The following is a 25082-nucleotide window of genomic DNA, read 5'->3' on the forward strand; positions in this document are numbered from 1 at the left end:
TCATTAAGAAAATGATTCATGGTTCTCGATGGAGTAATTCCTTACATTTATTCAAAATGGCAACGGACCAGCCTAATAGCTTTTTTCATTTACTGCTTAGTGGACGCTCAGAACAGGTCACATTTGTAGCTGAAACTAAACATGCAATGCAAAATTAGTAACAACAGTTTGCTTTCTTTTTGTTGATTAATTTCTAGCGGATTGTTATTCTCTGAATGTGTGTGCATAAAATTGTGATCTGCACAAGAGTAACTAAAAAAATGAGTTTGACACTAAATTTAACCGCATCTAGCAAATCCCATAGCTTCATAATGAAAGTGTTGAGTCATGTGTTATGCAATTAATTTGATTCTCAATGAAGAGAATAGTAATCCTTAGATTATTCTTCCTTTGCTGTATAAGAGAATGTGTTTGATGTTTATTTTTTTTTTTCATTTTTATTACTATTTAATTTAATATTGTTTTTTGTTTTTTTTTGTATCAGTATACTGCTGCTGGATTATGTGAAATTCCCCTTGGGATTAATAAAGTATCTATCTATCTATCTATCTATCTATCTTTTCCAGAATATCAGAGACTGAGCTCAATGCAGTGCTATAATTTGATGTCTATGGTTACAAAAAAGCATTCAGATCTGTGGGAGACAGTGTGGCACAGTGATTAACAACCAGGCTGCCATCCACAAGAGTGACAATTCAGTTTCCATCACTGACACACACAGTGTATTTCAGAACTCCAAAGGAGCATTGAAACAGCCAAATTATGTCCCTGCATTTATTAATAAAAGCTGCAGCTATATTAAGAAGTAAAAATGTAATTATCTGCAAAGCATTGCAGCTCCTTTTCTGACCTCTGTTTTCCTGCATAACTGTTTTGGTCATTCTCTCTCCCATCTTTTTGCAGAGCAAGAATCAGAACTGACAAAGGGAAAGATTGTTTAACTTGTATTAATACAAATTAAGAAGCCTGTTAATATTTTTGCTCTATTGCCTTACATAGACTAATTAACCACAAATATTATTAATTAAAATGCTATGCTATGATACACTTAACCAAATATATTCTAGTCTTAGTTTTAACAATGTTTTGCATTTGTAAATACTAGATAAGCATCATCATTAAAATAAACAGTCTACTCAAATTATAATGAGAATGTGAAGGGAGCACTTAGCAATTATGCTCTTTGGCTGCTGTTGATACCCTTGGTACGTGCAGATTTTATGTGGTCTGGGTGCTGTTTGCTAAATTTGACTTTATCATTGTTGTTGAAAATTTAATTAGTACAGCCCATAAATAAGATTATTTTTGAATATCTACTTAAATTATGTTTCATTTCCTATCAGTGGAATGAAATGATTTAATTATTTCATAAAGAACGTGTTTTTTCATTGTAGTTTTCAGTCTGTTCATCTTTTTTATATACTGTAGCTACTGACATTAAAAGGAATTAAATAGTACATTATTTCTGTCTTGTTAAAGATACAAAATGAGCATACTGGAATTTAAATATGTTAATGTATCATTACTGTTAAATACAATTTTCCTTTTTGTCATTATCCTATATTTAATCTTTAGCTTCTCAGAAAATTTACACAGATTTAAAAAAAAAAGCAATAACAACAAACAGTACATAAGTGTACTTAACTGGGTAATTGTCACTAAGCAATATTGGCATCTTGGGCTGTAATATGCACTGAGTAAACAGTAATAAAGCCCAAGCTAACAACCACGTATTTAGCAAAGGGTTCACAAATTTTTCATTGTTTTAGAGCTGAAGCTTACAATAATCAAAAAATGGCAAATCACTTATATTTTTTAGACTTTTGCAACTTATAGAATTTGTTGCTGATGATTGAGATACCATATGCTCAAGAGTAGTGTTGTATGGTATATCAGTAATAAGAAATACGGTGTTACCATATTTTTAAAATGGCACTGTACCAATATTATGTAAAATTCACTGATCTTAGTACATAAAAATGTGATTGTGATTGCTTTATGTTGCCTTTATTAAAAAGTAAGTTCTGTGTCTTTAAGAAACATGGACAACATGGAAAAGGCATGATAATTCTTTGCAAGTAGTGCTGCATCAATGACTAGCAGAAAACCAAATCATGCTAGTTGAGCTTTGCGACAATTCAGTTACAAAAAAAGAGATGAAAATAGTTGATAACACTATTCATCGCTAACTTGTTGATAAACAGAACTATCAATGCTATCAAAGCTATCAGAGTTTAAACTTAAGACTTGGCATACAATTGATTATAGAATCATTTAATGTAGTCAATGCCATGACCAGCTTTTGCAGCCGAGGGTCGCATACCATTACAAAAAAAATCACTGTATCTTAGACTACTACCACCACTGCTAGACATACAACAACGCGTTGCATTGTGGCTTGAATGTTGCTAAGCTATGTTCAATTTTACATTCATAGTCTGTACTACTGCAGAAATTTTTGTAGGAATTTCTGAAGGCTCGTAAAATATGTTTGTCATGATTTTTCACTGCATTTCTATGAGTACCATAGGCTGGGCCACTCGGAGGTTGCTTCTGAGCTGCCATTTCAATAGGCCGGATTTACAGTAATTTAGTTGGAGTGCTCCTTTACGCGAGGTATTACAGTAGTTGAGCCAGTGCACATCTTTTTTTTTTTTCCTGCAGTTTAAACAAAGAGCAGCAAGTGAAAGCTTGTTTTGTCAGTGAACAAGAGGTGATTGGTATATTAGCCTTTACATTAAAAAAAGTGGAGTAATAAGCTGAAAAAAGTAATCAGAGCAGTCCTCCTGTACAACTAGACAAATGGCAAGAAAAGCTACTTTAAGGAATTCAGTCCTTTATTTTGTCTTTTAAATTAAAACAGACACCACTTCAGTTTGGATAGTTAGCTTGTTTAAAATGCAGAAACCTACACTTTTAATTGGAAAAAGAAAAGATAAAGACAAATTTGAAATTGCTCTTTAGTAGACAAAAGCCTTTTTGTTTAAGATTTGTACTGTGTTTTTTATTTGTTGCTGTGTGTCATACAGCATACGTTTTGGTAAGAAACAAGCACTACATAATTAAAATGGTAATCCATATTTATAATTACACCTCAAGGATTACAAATGTCTAGTTGATACACAGAGGAAAAAAGACATACCTGTATATTTATAGTTAATGTATATTTTAACAGCTAAAACCTGTAGTGCTATTAATAATTTAAAATGATTAAAATGTATAAGTGCATGTATATTTACATTTAGGCAGCATTTAATTGCCAATATCAATTAATTGATTGTGTGGGAATATACAGTATATGTATAGTTTTTGCTGTTAAAGAAAAGGTAAAAACTACTTCCTTTAATTGAGCCTTGTTTCAGATAGGTGCATTACAGAAAAAAATAAGCAATAAGTCAACTTGTAATTATGAGAAACATTTTATTTTCTTTTATGCTACAGAGGTGTCACCCATTGCACAGCTACACTCGGGTTATGTGATGGGTGCAGCAACACGCTGTATCAGTGCATGCTCCCAACCCCTCCTCTTTCTCCTATATGATAGATAGATAGATAGATAGATAGATAGATAGATAGATAGATAGATAGATACTTTATTAATCCCAAGGGGAAATTCACATAATCCAGCAGCAGTATACTGATACAAAGAAACAATATTAAATTAAATAGTAATAAAAATGAAAAAAATAAAAATAAAAAAGCAGACAATAACTGAGTAATGTTAGCATTTACTCCCCCGGGTGGAATGGAAGAGTCGCATAGTGTGGGGGAGGAATGATCTCCTCAGTCTGTCACTGAAGCTACTCCTCTGTCTGGAGATGACACTGTTCAGTGGATGCAGTGGATTATTCATGATTGACAGGAGTTTGCTTAATGCCCGTCGCTCTGCCACAGATGTTAAATTGTCCAACTTTACTCCTACAATAGAGCCTGCCTTCTTAACAAGTTTGTCCAGACGTGAGGCGTCTTTCTTCTTTATGCTGCCACCCCAGCACACCACCGCGTAGAAGAGGGCACTCGCCACAACCGCCCGATAGAACATCTGCAGCATCTTACTGCAGATGTTGAAGGATGCCAACCTTCTCAGAAAGTATAGTCTGCTCTGACCTTTCTTACATAGAGCATCAGTATTGGCAGTCCAGTCCAATTTGTCATCCAGCTGCACTCCCAGATATTTAAAGGTCTGCACCCTCTGCACACAGTCACCTCTGATGATCACAGGGTCCATGAGGGGCCTGGGCCTCCTAAAATCCACCACCAGCTCCTTGGTTTTGCTGGTTAAGATGTATATGAAATATGTATTATGAATAAATATTTTTGTACATAATTAGTTAAAGTATGTAATTTAAATAAATATTATTTATTTTAGTATTTTATGGTCACTGAACAATAAGCCTACAGAATTTAATTTTGTTAATAAGAAATTAACAGTTAACACCTGTGGTCTATATTTTAATTATACAAATACACTTTAATATAGTACATAAGGCTTCTATGTGCCTGGTTATGCAAGAATTCTTTTTTTTTTTTAATGGATAAAGAAAAAAATCGGTATTGGCATATTAATTATGAAGAAATTTGTCATCAGTATCAGTGTTAAAAAATCTGATTGGAGCATCCCTAGTAACAGGGTTGGTGGTTCTGGAGCACTGAGTGCTGTAATTGCTTTGGTGGTTTTTTGGTATTAGTAATAAGGTGTTAAGGCTGGTATTGGTACTGGAAGTCAACTTATTTGCTTTGATCCAGAACTTCTCATGATGCAAAATCCATTGGGACCAGTGAAAGTGAAGACAGGAAGAGGCTCCAAATGTAGAATTAAATAAATAGGTGTGCTATGCTTTGAGACAAAAAAATGAAAGCTGTTGTTTTTCGTTAAAATTTTTAAAATATTTTATATACAGTACTTTGGCATGGTTATTTACCAGGGAGGAAATTTAAGAATGTTCTTCCCCAAAAAATGTGCAGGAATAAAATTAATTAGATTTTTGAAATTATTCAATCACAAACAGAAAAAATAATATAGTGAATTTCTCACCTGTTTATTTTTGTTTGATCAAAAGCTGCAGGAAACACAGTACCTTACCTCAACCATGTAAGGCCACTGCAATATGGCCGGCAATTCATAATATTCAAGATCAGGCACACATCTACCGAAGATGTGACTGTGGCAAAGTTTCCCATCACAAACCCACACCAGTGCCTAGCCCTATGCAATAATATCCCTGCCTTTTGTACTTTTATGCAGAGAAAATTCTACAAAAAAGCACTGCAATATTTAATTATCAGATATACAACCTTTTATCTTCAGTGAGAGTGTTATAGTGCTTTTATTGTCTATTTCTTCCCAAGGTGTCACCAACACTGTGCTGAATGATACAAACCAACATATCCTGAGATATTACAGTATGTATTGTTTATAGGAATTTAAACAAAGATGTAAGGAATATTTACCCTAAATGTCATCAGCATGTCATTTGCCCTAATGGGTTGCTATGAATCATATTTATACTACCACTCCTTACCCCTCTTTCACTATGGACAGTCAGACCAACTCGTATTAGTCGTACTGCCAGCTAACAAGCAGAAACTGATGCAGGAGGAGCCAATAACACTACTGTTGTTGACCTGATCATGAATAAACATGAGACCGCTTGCAAAGAATAGATTTTCATTCTGACACAGTGGCTCTGATACAATAATCCCTATCTTGTCATCAAAGCCAAAGAACTTACCATAGACTGCGTTGGACTAAATTAAAGGGGGGTGTTTAAATGTAAACTTCTTGGAGTGACCATCACCTGAAGTGAGTACACTATATCATGGCTATAGTCAAGGAAGCTTACTGGTGTCTTTACTTAAGTCTGCTGAAGGCCCAGATGACTTCTTTTCTGCTCTCCAGACCCTTCTGCATCACACAGGTGCAGGTTCAAAGTCTACTTGGCTCTGTGCACACAGGTCTCAAGTGGTGGTAGCTGCTAATGTGAACACCTGGAAGGCTGAGCTGATCAAATAGGATATCGAGGTAATTGGAAAGCACTGTTATAGGGAAAGATAAACTAGGGATCAAGAAACAATGGAGATTTTGAATGTCAGAAAAGTTAACAGATGCGAGTGCCAAAACAGGAGAGCAAAACTAGAATCATATTCAAAAAGAAAATAAGCTAGAAGTCCTGACTCTGCCTTTGGTTGTAACACTAACATGAATATTTTCATCCAGAAAAGATACAGCATGTAAATATCAGAAACTGTGCACCCCATCTTATATAGGCAGAGGAAGATGAAACAAACATCATGAATGGCAGCAGGTACAGTCACCAGAAACATTACGGCTTCAGCCATCCATAATATCACAGATTATCAATGATAGTGGTAAAGAATCTGTTCAAAGAGATTCCATAATGACATCACCATCAAAACGGTAAAAGTAATAAATGATAAGAAATCCACAAATAAAATTTCCAAAAATGAAACAAATTAATTCAGGGATGCCACAACAAAGAATCTTGACTGTAGCAAAAGGCAGTCACATATGATTGTGAAGGACGGACACACTTGTTTTTAATGTTCACAGCTGTTAATATTTTTTAGTTGGTTTTGTTGATGTGCTAGTTTTTATTGTTATCTCAGCAGTGAAGATTGCAATTTCAGTCCAACAATGTGCATTTTTTTTTTCCTATTACTGCACATGTAGTGTAATGTTTTAAACTGAACACCCATCATTGGAGATCATGCTTCCCTATACAAAAAGTGTAATGTTTAAATATTACCACCGTTACTGCTGCATTAGAAGAGTGAGAAACTAAAACACTGCATTATTTTTAACCCGCCACCTATGCAAAATTATTTGAAAAATTGGAAATTTACTTAGGGAACTAAATTTTAAGCATGTGGCCTATTGAAGAAGATGCTACATTGTTCCTTGTCTCAGTCCCACAAATGAGTTACTCATTGACCATGAGAAATACTTTAGGCTGCCTATGTGCAAAAACATTACCACAGTCTATTTGTGATCTTGTTAGTAAGTGTAGATTAGTGTGTTAACTAAATATATAAGACTAGGTTTTACTTACATACGGAGTATAATGCTTTTCTTGTCAATTTACTTAAGCTTTCAATATTAGCTTCAGTATTACACTGTGAGCATGGGAAGAACATTAGAATGGTAGATGAGAGCAGTCCATTTAGCCCACCAAAGCTCATCAGTCCTGTCTACCTAATTCTTCTAAAATAACATCAGGACCAGTTTTGTAAGTCCCTAACATCCTACTGTTTGCCACACTACTTGGTACCTTGTTCCATGTGTCTATGGTTCTCTGTGTAAAGAAAAAACTTCATATTGTTTGTGTAGAATTTACCCATAAAAAGTTTCCAACTGTTCCCTATGTCCTTGCTGAACTCATTATAAAGTAGCAGTCTCGTTCCACTGTACTAGTTTCCTTCATATTTTTGAGCACTTCAATCATGTCTACTCTTCAATCTTATTTTGCTTAAACTGAAAAAGGCTCTAATGCTTTATAACGTAACATTCTGTTAGCCTTCTTAATGGCTTCTGATCACCGTCTGGCAGTTGATACTCTTGAGTCCACTACGACTCCTAAATCCTGTTCATAAGGTGTACTTTTGATGGTTGTTAATATGTTTTAATTGATGGATTTATATCTGTTACTCTCACCATGAAGCTAATTTGAAAGAAGAATGAAAAACTCCTGAGACATCAGACAGTATAAGGATTACTTTATGGTCAGCTTACCACATTCCTAATAAACAGTATGAACATGGTCTAGGTGCATTGAGTGCCTAGAATGTTGACTTATGAAACGCATCATTTTTGCATCCAGTGTTCTAAAAAGAATGTTCTGCTGATGAATTAAGACTTTAAGAGAGGATGAGAAATAAAAGATAAGAAAAGATCAGAGAAGAAGGATCAGAGAAGGGAGTAAGTCAAGAGAGAAGGTTCATGTAGAAGAGGCAGAATAAAGATTGGTAGTATGAGCCAGTGCGGTTAACAGTTGGCAAGGTGACTGAAAAGTGAGACTCTGGGAAATAAGGAGAATTGCGCTCCATGAGCAAGCTGCTCCTGCTGAGCATTCAGCGACCAGGAGCAGCTGATGGGCTTCAAGGGTCATCCTATGGACATCTGTGGGTGGTGGTGAAATGATGGAGTCAGGCTTTAGGAGTCCCCAGCTATGAACGGATGAGGTGGCCTAGACGTGAACAAATTAGTGGATGAGAATTGTTGCTGGTGTTTTGACCCCTGCTGAGGAGATCTGATGGCTGAGTGGGGTCGGTGAGAAGGGAAAGGAAAGTACTGAAGATCTAATGAGAGAGAAGGCATCCAATTTTCTTTTTCTGCTTTTAGAGTTGGTTTTAACCCATGTATGGATTAATTGATTTATTTATTGACTTATTTTAACTCCCAATAAAGAGCATTTGGTTTTATCATGAATTGTTTATTTATATATAATATATATATATAATATATATATTCGAGAGAGAGGTGCAGTAAGTGTGTACACCAGAATTAGGGTGAAACACGTGTCGTGTACTCTTTGCATTATTTGACAGTAAAACTATTCAGCCATTCTATGATCTGCTTCTCGCAACTGAAAGAGGGCACCATGGCAGATGTTTGCAGGCTCGCAGTCCAACCACAAGCGTTACCTGGTAGGTAACTACACATTAGATTGTGATTCAGACTACGAATGCCATGTGTATATATATATATATATATATATATGCGTTCCAGAACCCCCCGTGATAGGTGAAAATCCGTGAAGTAGAAACCATATGTTTGTATGGTTATTTTTATATATTTTAAGCCCTTATAAACTCTCCCACATTGTTAACGTTATTAGAGCCCTCTAGACATGAAATAACACCCTTTAGTCAAAAGTTTAAACTGTGCTCCATGACAAGACAGAGATGACAGTTCTTTCTCACAATTAAAAGAATGCAAACATATCTTCTCTTCAAACGAGCGCCGTCAGGAGCAGAGAACGTCAGAGAGAGAGAGCGCACGAGATTAAAGCAAACAATCAAAAAATCAATACGTGCTTTTGGGCCACCGCGATAAAGCGGCATTTCTTAGAGGAGCGTCCATATCCTTTAGGCAAACGGGCTCTGTGCAAACAGCCCCTCTGCTCACACCCCCTCTGTCAGGCGCAGAGAATGTCAGAGAAAGACCGAGAAAAGCAAAAAATCCGCTCGGGAAGCACATCGTATATCATTGAGGAGTTTTAGTTAATATGTGATACATGCTAAGATTGGGTAGCTTCTAAGCCATCAGCCAATAGCGTCCCTTGTATGAAATCAAATGGGCAAACAAACTGAGGAAGCATGTACTGTACCATAAATTAAAAGACCCATTGTCCGCAGAAATCCGCGAACCAGCGGAAAATCCATGATATATATTTAGATATGCTTACATTTAAAATCCGTGATGGAGTGAAGCCACGAAAGTCGAAGCGCGATATAGTGAGGGATCACTGTGTATATATATATATATATATATATATAAAATATATATATAATTGCTAGAGACTGCACTGCACTTGTTTTCATAGCTAGATTTCTTTTTATTTGTCAGTATTTTTTTTACGTTTGGCAAATTTTAACGAGGAATTATGTGATCTCACTTTGTCATAAAATAAAACCTCAAAATTTTATGGTGTCTAACTTGTGATTTGTAAGTGTGCAAATTCTAAATAGAAATATGCTATATATAGTTAATAATTAACCAGTACATTTTTTTCTTTCACACTAACAAGTACTTATAAAATATGATTTAGTACTTTAATGATCGTGTGTGTGTGTCTGTGTAGTTAGAATGCGATGAACTGGTGTCTTATTTCCAGTGATTTTGATTTTTGACCCCCTGTTTAATCATGTATATAATTCAGCGGTGCTTAAAACAGACAAATGATTAGAAATTATAATTCACTGTCAGGGTCTTTGCAGTTTTTAGATTATTGTTTAAACACTTATATTGTTTTTAACCAAATGTTTGTCAGTATTACTTACTGTATATACAGTACTAGTTGCCTGAAATTAGTTTTTTGGTTTGCGTGTTGTGCAAATAAGTACAAGAAAAGCCTTTGTTGCTATGGCTGTGATACATAGTAAGTTTCACCTTCATTTAATGTATCAAATGAATTGAGGGAGCGAAGTACACAGGATGTATTAGCTTTTACTGTTTGCTTTTTAATAAAACAGCATTTCATTTCCCAAGGTTTTTTCCCCCCTTTGGGCTGCTGCATTTTTTTCCTATTCTGCCTTAAACCACCTGTTAAATGCATAATGTACTGTGTACAGTATGCCACTTTTTAAATACATTTTACAACTTTATTGGTTTAAAAATAAATCATTATTCCTGTTGGAGGAAAATTACACACAGCACTTTGTGACATTATCTATTTACAGTATATCCCAAACACATTTACATTTTTTTCTGCAGAGTTCTTGCTAATTTCAGAACCAGAATTGTAGTAATACACTGGACTAGGTCTTGCTGGGAACAGCAGTAATTGACCATTTTATGCTGCACAGCATCTCGTAGTATCTTTTTGTTTTAAGTATGGGCTATTACTGTATGACTGCTAACTTATAAGTGATGAATGAATGACCTTTATTCAGGCCTAACATTCAACATCTCTAGAGTAGCCATATTTCATTTCAAAGGGTATATTTTGTATGGGAAAAGGTATAGAAAACTTGTGCTGATTTTATCGTTATAAACATAATCTTAAAAAAGTGAAATAATATATTATTTGCCCTTTTAAAAATGATTTTAAATAGTTGTGAACAACAGTTTAGTATTTTTTCTCTACATCTGAAATATTTAAAAAGGATTTAACAATTTTTCAATGTAGCTTTTTGATATGACTTAGAAAGCTAAAATGCAACTACTTTTTCTAAAATGCCTTCAAGTGTGGAATAATGGAGGTGACTGGGAGAAGAAATGTCAATAAATACAACTAAAATGATCACAACCGAGTATCTGTCCTATCTGTCATCAAAGCCTTGTTGTAAATCAAAAATTAAAGTCAAAGCAAAAAGGGGTCTATTAATACTAATATAGGCCAAAACCAAAACAACACAGAGATTTATTTGAATGCTCCGCAAACTCATATGAGAAAAGGTCATCACAGGTGACCTTTTAACCTGTCACATCAATAACATCAGGCACCGCAACCTCTAAAGCCACGCCCCCGGCACTCAGGAGTGCGTCCTAATAACAGGACTACTAAAATGGCGGCATGCATGAAAATTAAGATTGTTTTGAAATAAGACACAAAATATTCATAATTCTTTGGAAACAGCATTTCAGAAAGTATATATATGTTATGTGATCAAAAAACAACTATAATTGCATAAAAAGATTTGTAAAATAGTTTTAGAAAAACTTGTAAAAGGTTAATAAAGAATTCAAATTATAATAATAGGTATACTGTTGGAGTATTATATGATTAGCTACTAAACTGTAAGTATAGAAAGTACTAGAACCAGGTATCATACTTGTATTGAAGAACTTCTGTTACTCCAATATGACACAATATCTTTAATTTTCTGCAAAATACTTTGTAGAGGTCTGGCCCAGGTTTTGAAAATTTCAGTGGCATTAATAAAATGAACTGAGCAGATTCCTTTCAAATAAATTATGAATTAGATATGGAGGAGCACAGGTGGAAACCTTTACATAGTGTGTAGTGGGACTTGAGAGCAAATTTCCCAGTCTTATTTGAGTGGTTACCCTGCCTTTTTTTTAATCTCATTTGTTAATATATTGAGACCTTTTAGTAAATAGTTAACCAGATGAGTCAGATGGACTAAATGATTATTTTTTATTGGTGAACTTTCCTATCTTCCAGATGAGCAACTTATAAATAGAATGGCTCAGAAGGACTGGAAGCTTTCTGCAATAGTAATAAACAGTGTAAAAAAATTGTGCTCTTTATTTGTTCACTGTAACTTATAGGAGAAAAATATTGTAGGAAAGTATTTATACCTCTCTTACAAGCAACCATTTTAAAAGTCTAGGTAAGTAGATGGAAAAGATGAGCTGCCCACATTGTACAGTCAGGTTCAATACAGTGGATACAAAAAAATCAGGTCTAGAATGTAGTGAGGTAGTATACTTTCAGTGATTTTCATGTGTGACAAACAGTCATACTGTAAGGTGAGACTTCACAGGAGCCGCAAAGATAAATAAGTATTTATAGGGAATTGCAAAGCAAGTCTTTGGAATAGTGAGAAAGCTGGTGTCAGGAGTGGAGGCTTGTCTTGTAAATCTCTGTGACGTAAACAGCAATGGCAAGCAGTCTTCTGAGTTGTAGCTAAACATTTTATGAATAAAATAAACCATTTTTTATTAACGGAATAAATGAACTATTTTCAAAGTTATCAAAAATATTTACTTTATAGGATACTGCACAAGTAGAAAAAAAATGCTCCGCACATATTTTGCTGCTCTGGCCATCAAATTCAGTTTACGAGTGCAATATAAGAGCAGCATATTAATGATAAAATGTCAAACTCTCTTATTAAGTCTTGGAGCCAAACAGGTGTGGCGTTTTGCTTTGTCTTATTTAAGACTTTTCTCCTAAGGGATTTTTTAATATTTTTCCCCAGTCACATCCATGTTACAAAAGAAATAATTAATGGAGGGATTCTATGTTTTTAGTTCTATTCAAGTCTTGTTTGTATTCTTAGTTCCTATTAGATTAAAAAATACATACAAAATAATAGAGCTTATTTTTGAATTAAAATTTTCCCTAAAATTTATTTACTGTTGTTTGGTATTTACATGCCAGAAACTGTTTTTCTGCCTAAGATTTTGTATTGGCTCATTTGTTGGTCATTCAAATTTGAGAATTTTAACATTTCACCAGATCATTACTTGTCAAACCTCTCACTTTTGTATGGTGAATGGAATATTGCAAGTTAAGTCAAAACAAGTTAAGAATTACATATACTTTATGATTTGTACACATCAGATATAGTTTTATTATTATACATTATTGTTTTCAGTTGAAAACAGTAACATTTGTTATTTTTAACTAAACACTAATTGTACATATAGTTGCAAGAAAAAGTTTATGAACCCTAAATTTTATTTAGTAACCAAACTACAAACAAGTCATCCTTTAATTCTTATATTTAGATTCAATATCTTTTGTTTATAATGAATGTATTTACCTATTTTCGGTATGTATACCTGTCTTATAGCAACAAGCTTACAGGTTAAAAAAAATTAGTAACAATTATTTTGAATAAACAGTATTGTAATTGTATAATCTTGGTCTGCCCAAAATTCAGTACAGTAAAACATGGTATTGACTACATCAAGTGATCTTGTAAGAACTGACTGTCAAAGCATGTAAAGTGACTGAACACTGCAGCTGTTATTAGGTGTTGGAGTGTAATGGCAAGGTTACTGGTTAATTACCCAATGCAAGCTTCATTGTGTAATACTAGACAAGTCTCTTAACTTGACAACACTCCAGTTTTATAAATACAAAGTACAAAGTATTGTTTTATGTGGGGTTTGATTTATAAGTAGCTTTCAGTGATACCATCAGATCAGATGAACCCATTTAAAAACAAGTGGTCAGAATTAAAATACCTCAAAGCTTCTGAAAATTGGAATATGCTTTTAGCCAAGTGGTCTTATCAGGAAGATCTCAGGAATATAATCTGTATTTTAATACTCGGCTAAATGCTGTATTTGACTACCTTGTGACATCTTCCCATGTCTTCTGGTTTTTAATAGTTAGTGATCCCTTAATTTGAATACACCACCCTACGGCATACTGTGCATTGTGAAGGGGTTAAGGAGGTAGGTCAAAAGTAGCCATTTTTCAGTGGAAAGAAGAAGAGTATTGATAATCTGTCAAAGAGTGGCTCAGAGTGCAAAAGGTTAGGAGTAGAATGGCCTTGTTGTTTTCATCAGAAGAATAATTGGAATTGTTAATTTTATACTGTACTTAAGTAAAAGCAGCATTGGTGTCAATTCATAGTTATATTTTAATCTTCATTAGTTATCTTGAATAGAAGTTGCTTTTCACTGTATCAAATGTAAAGAATTAGATATACAGTGGTGTGAAAAACTATTTGCCCCCTTCCTGATTTCTTATTCTTTTGCATGTTTGTCACACAAAATGTTTCTGATCATCAAACACATTTAACCATTAATCAAATATAACACAAGTAAACACAAAATGCAGTTTTTAAATGATGGTTTTTATTATTTAGGGAGAAAAAAAATACAAACCTACATGGCCCTGTGTGAAAAGTAATTGCCCCTTGTTAAAAATAACCTAACTGTGGTGTATCACACCTGAGTTCAATTTCCGTAGCCACCCCCAGGCCTGATTACTGCCACACCTGTTTCAATCAAGAAATCACTTAAATAGGAGCTGCCTGACACAGAGAAGTAGACCAAAAGCACCTCAAAAGCTAGACATCATACCAAGATCCAAAGAAATTCAGGAACAAATGAGAACAGAAGTAATTGAGATCTATCAGTCTGGTAAAGGTTATAAAGCCATTTCTAAAGCTTTGGGACTCCAGCGAACCACAGTGAGAGCCATTATCCACAAATGGCAAAAACATGGAACAGTGGTGAACCTTCCCAGGAGTGGCCGGCCGACCAAAATTACCCCAAGAGCGCAGAGACGACTCATCCGAGAGGTCACAAAAGAACCCAGGACAACGTTTAAAGAACTGCCGGCCTTACTTGCCTCAATTAAGGTCAGTGTTCACGACTCCACCATAAGAAAGAGACTGGGAAAAAACGGCCTGCATGGCAGATTTCCAAGATGCACACCACTGTTAAGCAAAAAGAAAATTAGGGCTCGTCTCAATTTTGCTAAGATACATCTCAATGATTGCCAAGACTTTTGGGAAAATACCTTGTGAACTGATGAGACAAAAGTTGAACTTTTGAAGGCAAATGTCCCGTTACATCTGGCGTAAAAAGAACACAGCATTTCAGAAAAAGAACATCATACCAACAGTAAAATATGGTGGTGGTAGTGTGATGGTCTGGGGTTGTTTTGCTGCTTCAGGACCTGAAAGGCTTGCTGTGATAGATGGAACCATGAATTCTACTGTCTACCAAAAAATCCTGAAGGAGAATGTCCGGCCATCTGTTCGTCAACTCAAGCTGAAGCGATCTTGGGTGCTGCAACAGGACAATGACCCAAAACACACCAGCAAATCCTCCTCTGAATGGCTGAAGAAGAACAAAACGACTTTGGAGTGGCCTAGTCAAAGTCCTGACCTGAATCCAATTGAGATGCTATGGCATGACCTTAAAAAGGCGGTTCATGCTAGAAAACCCTCAAATAAAGCTGAATTACAACAATTCTGCAAAGATGAGTGGGCCAAAATTCCTCCAGAGTGCTGTAAAAGACTCGTTGCAAGTTATCGCAAAAACTTGATTGCAGTTATTGCTGCTAAGGGTGGCCCAACCAGTTATTAGGTTCAGGGGGCAATTACTTTTTCACACAGGGCCATGTAGGTTTGGATTTTTTCTCCCTAAATAATAAAAACCATCATTTAAAAACTGCATTTTGTGTTTACTTGTGTTATATTTGACTAATGGTTAAATGTGTTTGATGATAAGAAACATTTTGTGTGACAAACATGCAAACGAATAAGAAATCAGGAAGGGGGCAAATAGTTTTTCACACCACTGTAGCTCACAGAAAATTATGTAGTGAAAACTGACATTTCATTTTTGTCATATTTATGTATATACAGTATCTAAATCTGCTCCTCCTACAGACAACATGAGTAGTCATTTTAGCAAACTTTAATAGAAATCTAAGTACAGCAGAACTTATGCGGATGTTAAACTCAGTATGGGTATCCTATATGAGTGACATTTTGACAAAGAAAAAATAATCCCTTCTTATCTTAGAGCAAACACCTGGCTTGTGTCTTGCAAATTCATTATTATAGATGTTAAGAAGCAGTTTTGCCATGATGTGCAATGTAGGTGTAATTGTTGCACTTAACAAAGAGCAGTGGACTTCAGACCATATGGTAGCAGGGTTAATCTCTATGTCTGCCTAACAATGTCATCTTGAGCAAGACACTGAACCTCCAGAGTTGTAAGAATTATGTTATATATGGAGATGCCATTTTGAGTATAGGACACTGTTCAGTGCTTATCTGATCCTCGGATTCATGTCTAGTGTAAATGTTGCTTTAGTGTTTTGGAATCTCAAGGCCTTGCATTAGATAGATTGACAGAACTTTATTTGTCCCCAGGGGAAAATTTATGCTATATATGGAAATGATAAATACATGTATATTTATGTTTTTGCTTTGCACCCCCAACCTGTCATCTATGGGGGGTGAAAGCTTTAGAATCGTCAAAAATTTAGATCTGTGGTTTTCTCAGTGTTTTAGGATTCCCTGATACCGAAAAAACTTATATCTCAATGATGGGTGTGCATGTGCCTGTGTGTCACAGTTTCTTGACGCCGGTCTACAGCTAAAACGGCTTGGCAGAAAAATACCAAACTTGAATATTAAGCTTTTTATGAAATGATGATGTGCTAGTTAGTTTTTCAGCCAAATTGTGCAAGAGAAAGAAGCACTCTGGAGGAACCCTCAAATACCTTAATTCTGCAATTTATTTTGAATTCTTCTTATCAATTGCTATCATACTGACCTATTTTATGATCAGAAAGATTAGCATCAGAGCAATAAATAATTACTGAAATGTTATAGAATAGTTTGGGTAACTTGGTTCCCAGGGCGTAACACCTACTGATACTCACATCAGAATTTTTTATTACTATTTATTATTTCACTTCCAATTAAGTTACTGAATGTGCCACAATGCCCATAATACATACTATACACTGGCCATCAGTGGCACTGTTATATATTCATATTTTTATACCTTGTATTCAGCTTATGAATTATAATCTTGTGAAAAGTAATTACACCCAAAAATGTTTTCTTTTTTTAACATATGTATACATAACAAGATTTGGTCTTCATTTAAATAGTAGCTATAAAGTTTTTATATAGCAAATATCATGCCGCATTTACATTGTGTAGTATATTGTATAATTTAAATAAACATAAATGCAAATTTCACTTCAGCACCAGATCATTTGCAAATTATTAGAACATCATTAGAATATCTTAGAGGAATCTGTTTTATTTAAATCTCAGACATTTAGTTTGGTTTGGTTTTTGCTGTTGTTGTATGTGTTATAATCATGCCTAGGTCAGAAAGCTCTCTGAGGACTTCAGAAAGAAGGTTATAGATGCCTATGAGTTTGGAAAGGGATGTAAAAAAATCACCAAATAGTTGAACACCAACCATTCCACTGTCTAGATGGTCATGTACAAGTAAAGCTGTCTTAGCCAGTTCAGCCCAAGAACAGAACACAATATGCTAAAAGAAGTCTCTGAGAACCCCAGAATTTCATCACAGGGCCTAAATGTAGCTCTTTCCACGGTTGACGTCAAAATGCATAAGTCTATGATTTGAAGGTGACTGCCCAAATTAGACCTACTTGAGAAGTGTGGCAGGAGGAAGCTTTTGCTGTCCCAAAAGAACATCAGGGCAAGACTAAAGTTTGTCCATGAACACAAATACCAGGAGTACTGGAACAATGTGCTGAGGACAGACGAGGCTACAGTACTGGAAGTTGTTTGGTAAAAGCCAAAAAACAGCATTTAACCAGAAGTACCTGATACCAATTGTAAAGCATGGTAGTGAAAGTGTTATGGTTTGGGGCTGCTTTGCTGCAACACGGCTTGGGCAGTTCATCATACAATCTTCTATGAATTCTTCATTGTAAAAGAGGGAGCAATGAAGATAACATTAGATCATCTGTCAGACCTTGCAACATGACAATGACCCTGAACTTGCTGGTAAATTCACCAAGGAATGACTAAAAAGAAGAAAATGGAGGGTTCAGGAATGACCAAATCAAAGCCTGAAACTGGCTGTATACCAAAAGGCACCCCTCAAACATTGCACTGCTGAAAGAATTCTACGTGGATTAGTGGGAGAAGTTTCTCCCAGTTTATATCAGAGACTGCCAGACAGTTGCAGGAAATACATTCTTGAGGTTGTTTCTGCCAAAGGAGTAATACCAGCTACTATTGTACTTAGTTTTTCCACAGACATGAAATGGCAAATCCATTCATTATAAATTATTGCAGTCTGATTTTCATTGTTTTGGTTTTTTTTTTTGGTTTTGTTTTATAAATTACACAACCTTTATTTGATAGATACTGTTTACATGAAGATTAAATCTTTGTATATCTCTGCATTCATTCAGAAAAAATTGTTTCATGTGGTGGCATTACTTTTTTGCATGACTGTAGCTTGCTAGATAAATTATTAATCATCAGGGATGAGTTACTGGGCAAAACTTTTAAAAGTAGTATACCTTTGAGTAATAACAAAGTTCAAATGTTGTCAAAAGATATTTTGAGACAATTGCTTGTTTATGCTGCTGTTTAACTTTTGTCAATCAAAGGCAATCGTAAATGGTTTGTCTGGTATAAAAGGCTAAATCAGAAAGTAAAGGCAATTTAAAAATTACACTGTAACTGCAATGGATAGAAGCTGACACAATACATCACTTTTGTGATGGCTTATGGGTAGTTTGGACACACATCACTCTCTGCCATTAGATTAGTTTAAGACAAGGTCAAATGAATCTGCTGTGGTACTGCACCACTGTTGAGCAATGAGTCTTTGTGAGATGTCCTTAAGCAGAGGGAGTGAAACAAGCTAAAACTCACAAAAGAATGTTGGGTCGGTACAGAACTGAAAACAACAAAACGGATTATTTTGTCTGCTGTTTCTGCATATTTGGGTGTTAGCTATGGATCTGCACATGCCATAGTGAATGATGACTTGGGGTACCACAAAGTTTGTGAAAGATGGGTACCCAAACAGATTACTGATCTGCAAAAGCCAACATCTTTTAGTAAATTTCAGCAGGTTTCACTCCCTCTGTCAAAGAAATCTCATTAAGGCCTGTTATTCAACAATGGTGCGATCCCACAGCAGAGTGTCCATGTTCATTTGATCTTGGCTTCTACTAGTCTAATGGCAGAGCGCTGCACTGTGCGTTTTCAAACTACCAATAAGCCACCACGAATGGGTTGTATCAGTTGTAAAGATATGAGGCCCTGAGCTGGTCTCCTTTTGTAATGGCTGAACCTCAACAACAGTAGTTGCTTTTTTGCCTGTTTTGCAATATGTGTGCTTTCTCGGGACATGTATCAATACTTAATGAAACTTTTTGGCTTCAAAAATGGATGTATTTGGTAAGTTTTAGGGCTTTTTCTAATATATATGGATGCAAGGTACCATACAGCCCCACTGCAATATGTAAGAACAAAGTATTTTTCAAATTTGTAAAAAACTTTTCACTTTAGAACAAAGTTTTATGTGAATAATTATCATATACAGTACAACGATCGTGAAGAAATACCAAACTTATCCTTTAACACTCGCATATTATAATCAGTCAGTTATTGTGTTCGGGATTATCCTGCTAATCTTTTGTGTTAGTTATAGCTTGCACAATTGAGAGATAATAAACTCATTTTTAATTTATCCTTTACAAGTTTGTCTGTGAGCTTTAAAGTATGTGACTAAAATTGCATTGTTTACAATTTTGCTAGCAGTTACACTGGGTTATAGGAGTATGTAAATATTAATTAGTGTCATTAATTATTTGCTTTTTACCTTGGCACAAAACTGCATATATTGTATATGCACAGTATACTGAATGATTTTATTAAGTGTACTAAAATTAATTAAACACATACTATGCCTTCTTTCCTTCTCTAGTGATTTATTATTATTAACCACTTAAATAATTAGAGTCCTAAAGAAAGCAATTCAGCAGCATAATAAATTTAGCTTGTTGGCAAGTACTCTTTAGAAGTTTAGAATTAATGCTTTCCAAATGTATTTATATTAGCCAGAGGTTCTAGCGATGTAAGTCTTTTTTTAAACAAAAGAACAAAAAACTAAGATATGTATCTATTTAAATATTGAAATGAGTTTTCTTGTTCATTCCACAGATTCTGGGACTTTTCCAAGACTGAAGTGCTACTAGGAATAGTAGATCATCACACAGAGTTTGTATGTGGCCTGGATTTCAGCCTGCATATCCCTAATCAGGTAGCACCCTCCTAACTTCCACCAGACTTAGTAACATATCAAAGAGGGAATAATGTTAATGATGGCAGCAATAAGCATAAAAGCCGTATTTATATAAGAGATAATGGCAGTGTGGTTTGTTATTGTCCAATCACTACCTCAATGCAATTTACAGTTTGTATATAAATCTGTGAAGTGCAAGTCTAGACGATTTCTGCAATTATGTGCCCTCTGCCATACAATCAATTTATGTTAATATAGATGTTTAGTGGCAGGACAACAATAAGCTTTTTCCATTCTGTTTCTCCTTTTTTCTTAAGATTTTTTCTAGCATAAAACATGCCACATTAAACAAATAACTTAAAAAAAAATTGATACATTTTTTATAATTCAGTAATATTAGAGAAGTGATCAAGAAACTGAATACTTTTGCAAGGCATTGTATAAGCACTTCTCAAACACTTACTCTATATTTAAAACTAGGATGGGTATGTAGTGCTGTCTGGGGTTGAGACACCAATTAAATTTTGGAATGAAGCATAGCCTATGGTGTTGCTATGTACAAAAAGCCACCTGTTCAAAATTTGGTAGGGACAGGTTGCATTCCAGGCAAACACACACAGAACCACATATTCAGCTTTTTATATTAGATTTCATAAAACTACACAGTAACAGCACAATACATTAAAGTTGACCTGACTTCAATTTACTTATAGTATTGTAGAGCCAGTTTTGCACACAAGGCAGAAACCACCCATGAGTAGGGCTACAGTGCAGTCAAGGGCACAATTATGACATGCCAACTTGCACTTTCATAATGGTCCAATACAGAGTTGGCATTTAAGCTACCATTCATTGGATGTAGGAGAAAAACTACATCAGACTTGAAGAGCATGTAGAATTCATGTTGAGAGTGACTGGACCTGGGTTTCTATACAGTTTCCTGAATCATTAAGGTTTCCTTTGTTTTCTACTATACCAACCTTTGTTTTAACCTATTATAACTGTAGTAAATTTGAAATATTCAGTGTATCGTTTAAATTAATATTCATAAATATCACCAATACCATAATAGCTTAAACTAATATTTAAATAAACAAGGTCTGTACAAAACTGCAGTATGATGAAAAAGAACACTTCTATACCTAGACCACCCAAATCAGTAAGTGCATTTAAATGCACACACAAAACCGGAATAAGGTTGAGTATCCCATTTAAGGTAGAAACCTGGCTTCCCAAAAAATCCTTATTTGTATGGACAAGTATACGTCTGGAGTTTTCCCTATCCCAGATACTCCAACGTCATTAAGCTGCATAAAAAAGAGTTAAACATCATCTTCAGCTGCGTCGGGTCTGAAAACAAGCGGGACGTCCATGACAGTTTTCTCATCATGCTCATTTACCACACATGAAGTTTAGTCCTTCATTCCCTTTTTACATTCTCCACCTTCCTGAGCCACCAATGATTTGTGGCCACTGTTTTACTCATTCACACTGTTTCAACATATCTATAGCAAACAGATCGACTAAATCTAAGCCAACAATTTATTAATATTTTTATTAATATTATTAATAATTAATTATTAATAAATTTATAAAATAGCAGAGTATGTGTGCTTCTTGCCTTACACCGAGTGCTGCTTGGATAATAATGCAGGTATTTTTACTTCAACAGAATAAATATTGCATTAGATTACTTGTTATTTTAAAAAATAGTCAAACTACGTAGTGCATGTTACCACCAGCACTGCTCTTGAGATTATGCTGTGTACATTAAATTACTCATTAACAGAAGTACAGCAAAATTCTGAAATACTGAGAAAGAGTACTTCAATCAGGAAAAGGGATAATGCGATTGCCCTTTGATGGTGCGAGTTCACTAAATGCTCCTGTTTGCCAGTTAACTAAATGCTCCAGTTTGCCTTTGGGAGCGTCTTGAAACCACGACTGTTGATAACGTAACTTAGAATGAGCTGGGCAAATAAGGACACACTCACATATCAAGGGGTAGGTGTAACAGTGCTCGAGTGCTTTTATTTAAAATCCAACGAATCAAATGCTCAAAAGTGTAGTGCAAAAGTTCAATAAATAATACAGCATAAAAACAGTGTTCGTGGAGGTTAAAAACTTCCATAAATAATACATTAAAAACAAGATTAAAACACAGGCAGGAATCTCCTCTTTAAAAACTCAGTCCTTGGTTCATCCCTTTTAAAATGGACATCTCCTCTGCTTACCCCACATGGGGCCTTGCAGTAGAGGAGATGGCCAACTGACAGGCACAGCTAACCATCTTCTGTAGGTTCAGGTCCCTACTGTTCCATGGTTCCCACTAAGAAGCTGCACTAAACCACATCTCTCCTCTCTGTGCCGAGCCTCCCTTCTTCGCCTCCTGCTGACTTCCCCGGTGCAAGCACCGGTTCGCTCCAGCCCCCTGAGCCACTCAGCTGGAGTGACATTCTTTAGCCGTCCTTCCAGCTTCCTGCATTCTCTCTCTCACACCAGCTCTCTCCCCTTCCTGCCTGCTTCTCTTCTTTCTTTAACCTCCATCTTCTTTTTTCATCTGCCTCATCCTCTCTGCTGTGCAGGTTCCTTTTATAGTCAGCTGCTCTAATGGGGTGCAGGTGTGAACATGCCGCTCCCTGCAAGGAAACATTGAGGCACCTGACTAACATTTGCATTCGCACATGCCTTCACAATCAGCCAGGCAACCCCATCTATACCCAGAGCGAAGCACATTCGTGCACCCAACCGCACACTATTGGAGCCTGCACTTTTGAGGGGTGTGATTATTAATTTAAAATCGGCACAGCACCACAGACCACTTATCACATGTCCAAACATTTGCCTCAAGAAATTTATCTTGTGGATGCTTTTAACCATGGCTACATGTGCAGCTTGGAATGGACATGCACAGACTACACAATTCTTAACTTAAATACAGTCAAGGGTTACTTGTGGAGAAATCTACACAGGTTTACCCAGTTTCTTTAATCAGAATATGGGTTTAAATGACATTTTGCAAACTAGGTTTCTGTGAATAACATGTTTATGGCCTATGTTTATGACCTATGCAGCAGTGTTACACTATGTGCAAAGCAGTTAACATAAATGTGTGTCTGCTTTGTGTTTTTGTAGTTTTTATATCATTTTTAGTTTTAGTTTTTTGTTTTTATTTATTTTTAGTTTTTTTTACATTTTTTAGTATTGTATTACTCACCAAAATGTTCATACAGACACAGTTTGGTAAATATAAAAACAGTTTTCTTTTTTCTTTGTCAAACTGTTTATCATTCTTGTTGTATCTGTCAAATACAAATTTACTATCTTTGACAGAACTCCATTTTCTCCTGATAATGTGACAGTTCAAGGCTTCAAGTATAATCAAAAAATGCAAGAATTAAATAACATGTATGTGATGATGTCATTTTTTACCTTGACCTGCAACAAGTTTAAGCAATAGTGTTTATTGATGATATCACTGCTGGAAGAAGCAGCAGGATGAATTCTGGAGTGTACAGGGCTATACTCTCTGCTCATATTCAGCAAATGCTACAGAACTGATGGGACTATGCTTTACAGTATAGATGGACAATGAGCCAAAACATACTGTGAAAGCAAACCAAATGCTTTTCAATGCAAAGTAGTAGAATATTCTTCAATGGCCAAGTCAAACAACTGACCTCAACCCAGCTGGACGTGCATTTCACTTCCTGAAGACAAAACTGAAAGCAGAAAGTCTAACAAAGAAGCAGCAACTGAACACAGCTGCAGCAAAGGTCTGGCAAAGTATCACTAGGGTGAAAACCCAGCACTTGGAGATGGCCATGGGTTCCAGACTTAAGGCAGTCATTGACTATTAAGGATTTTCAACTTATTTATTGAAAATGATAATTATATTTATGATTATGTTAGTTTGTCTAAGTACTTTCTTGACCCTGAAAACAGGAGGACCATGTACAAAAATATCTGTCATTTCTAAACAGCTCATACAATATTTTTGTAAAAACCTTCTTATATAAGTTGAAAGTCTATACTTCAATCATGTCTTACTTGCTTTGTTTCAAATTCATTTTGGTTGTATACAGAGCCAACATTATGAAAATTGTGTGATAGTCCAAATATTTATGGACCTCACTAAATGTGTGCACATATGTACCTGTTAGCTGTTCAGAGGGGGACAGAAAGGTTTATTTAACAGTCCATGAGGCAGGGGACAGGAGATAGAATATATAGCTTTCTTTAATCTGTTAGTTTGGGATTTATTTGCCCTATAGCACTTTGCTAATGGTAATAGGTTGAAAACAATGATGGCCTTGGGCATGTTGTGTACCTAGCAATGGCTCTAGCCTTATTCCTCAGTTGGCTATTGCAGACACTTTCCAGGTTCAGTAGGACTACCCAAGTAATCCATTAGACAGCCTCCATCACACGAAGTAGGCTATTATAATCGTCAGCTGTGCAGCTGGCATAACACACAGATGAACCTTAGCCCAGAATAATTTCAACAGTGCTGTGGTAAAAGATCTTCAAAAGCTGTTGGGGTAGACAGGCACTGTCTTAACATCCTGAGAAAATGCAGACATTGTTGCCAATTAAATAAGTAGTGTTAAGAGACTGTGTAATACCCTTTTATATGTAAACTCTCAGCAACTTCACACTACTCTTTCTACTTCTTCAGAGATGTTTTTCGAGGAAGCTGTTTCATTTGGGGCATTTTTGAACCCAGCAGTAAACTTTAGGAATGACAATACCCAAGGGAGCAAAATAACTTGGGTACCCAAGTGAACAGAATAAAATTGCAAATGTTTCTCTAATAACCAATTAGCATGTAAAATGACTAATTAAAGATAATCTAAGGTAGATGACCATTAGGACACTGAAGGAATGGCCACTGAAAACGGGGCTTTGCAGCCAGGTGTCA

The 25082-nt window shown here is 35.5% G+C and overlaps 1 protein-coding gene across 1 annotated transcript in view; it reads left to right on the plus strand.

Annotated features, from left to right (window-relative positions):
- pex7 (peroxisomal biogenesis factor 7) overlaps positions 1-25082 on the plus strand; it is a 206850-nt gene that overhangs the window by 142362 nt on the left and 39406 nt on the right. The window contains exon 9 of the mRNA XM_039747436.1: positions 20080-20179. Coding sequence (XP_039603370.1) covers positions 20080-20179 — 100 coding nt within the window. The remainder of the gene's footprint in view (positions 1-20079; positions 20180-25082) is intronic.

The sequence above is a fragment of the Polypterus senegalus genome, chromosome 3 (genome assembly GCF_016835505.1).
Source record: "Polypterus senegalus isolate Bchr_013 chromosome 3, ASM1683550v1, whole genome shotgun sequence".
Taxonomy (NCBI): domain Eukaryota; kingdom Metazoa; phylum Chordata; class Cladistia; order Polypteriformes; family Polypteridae; genus Polypterus; species Polypterus senegalus.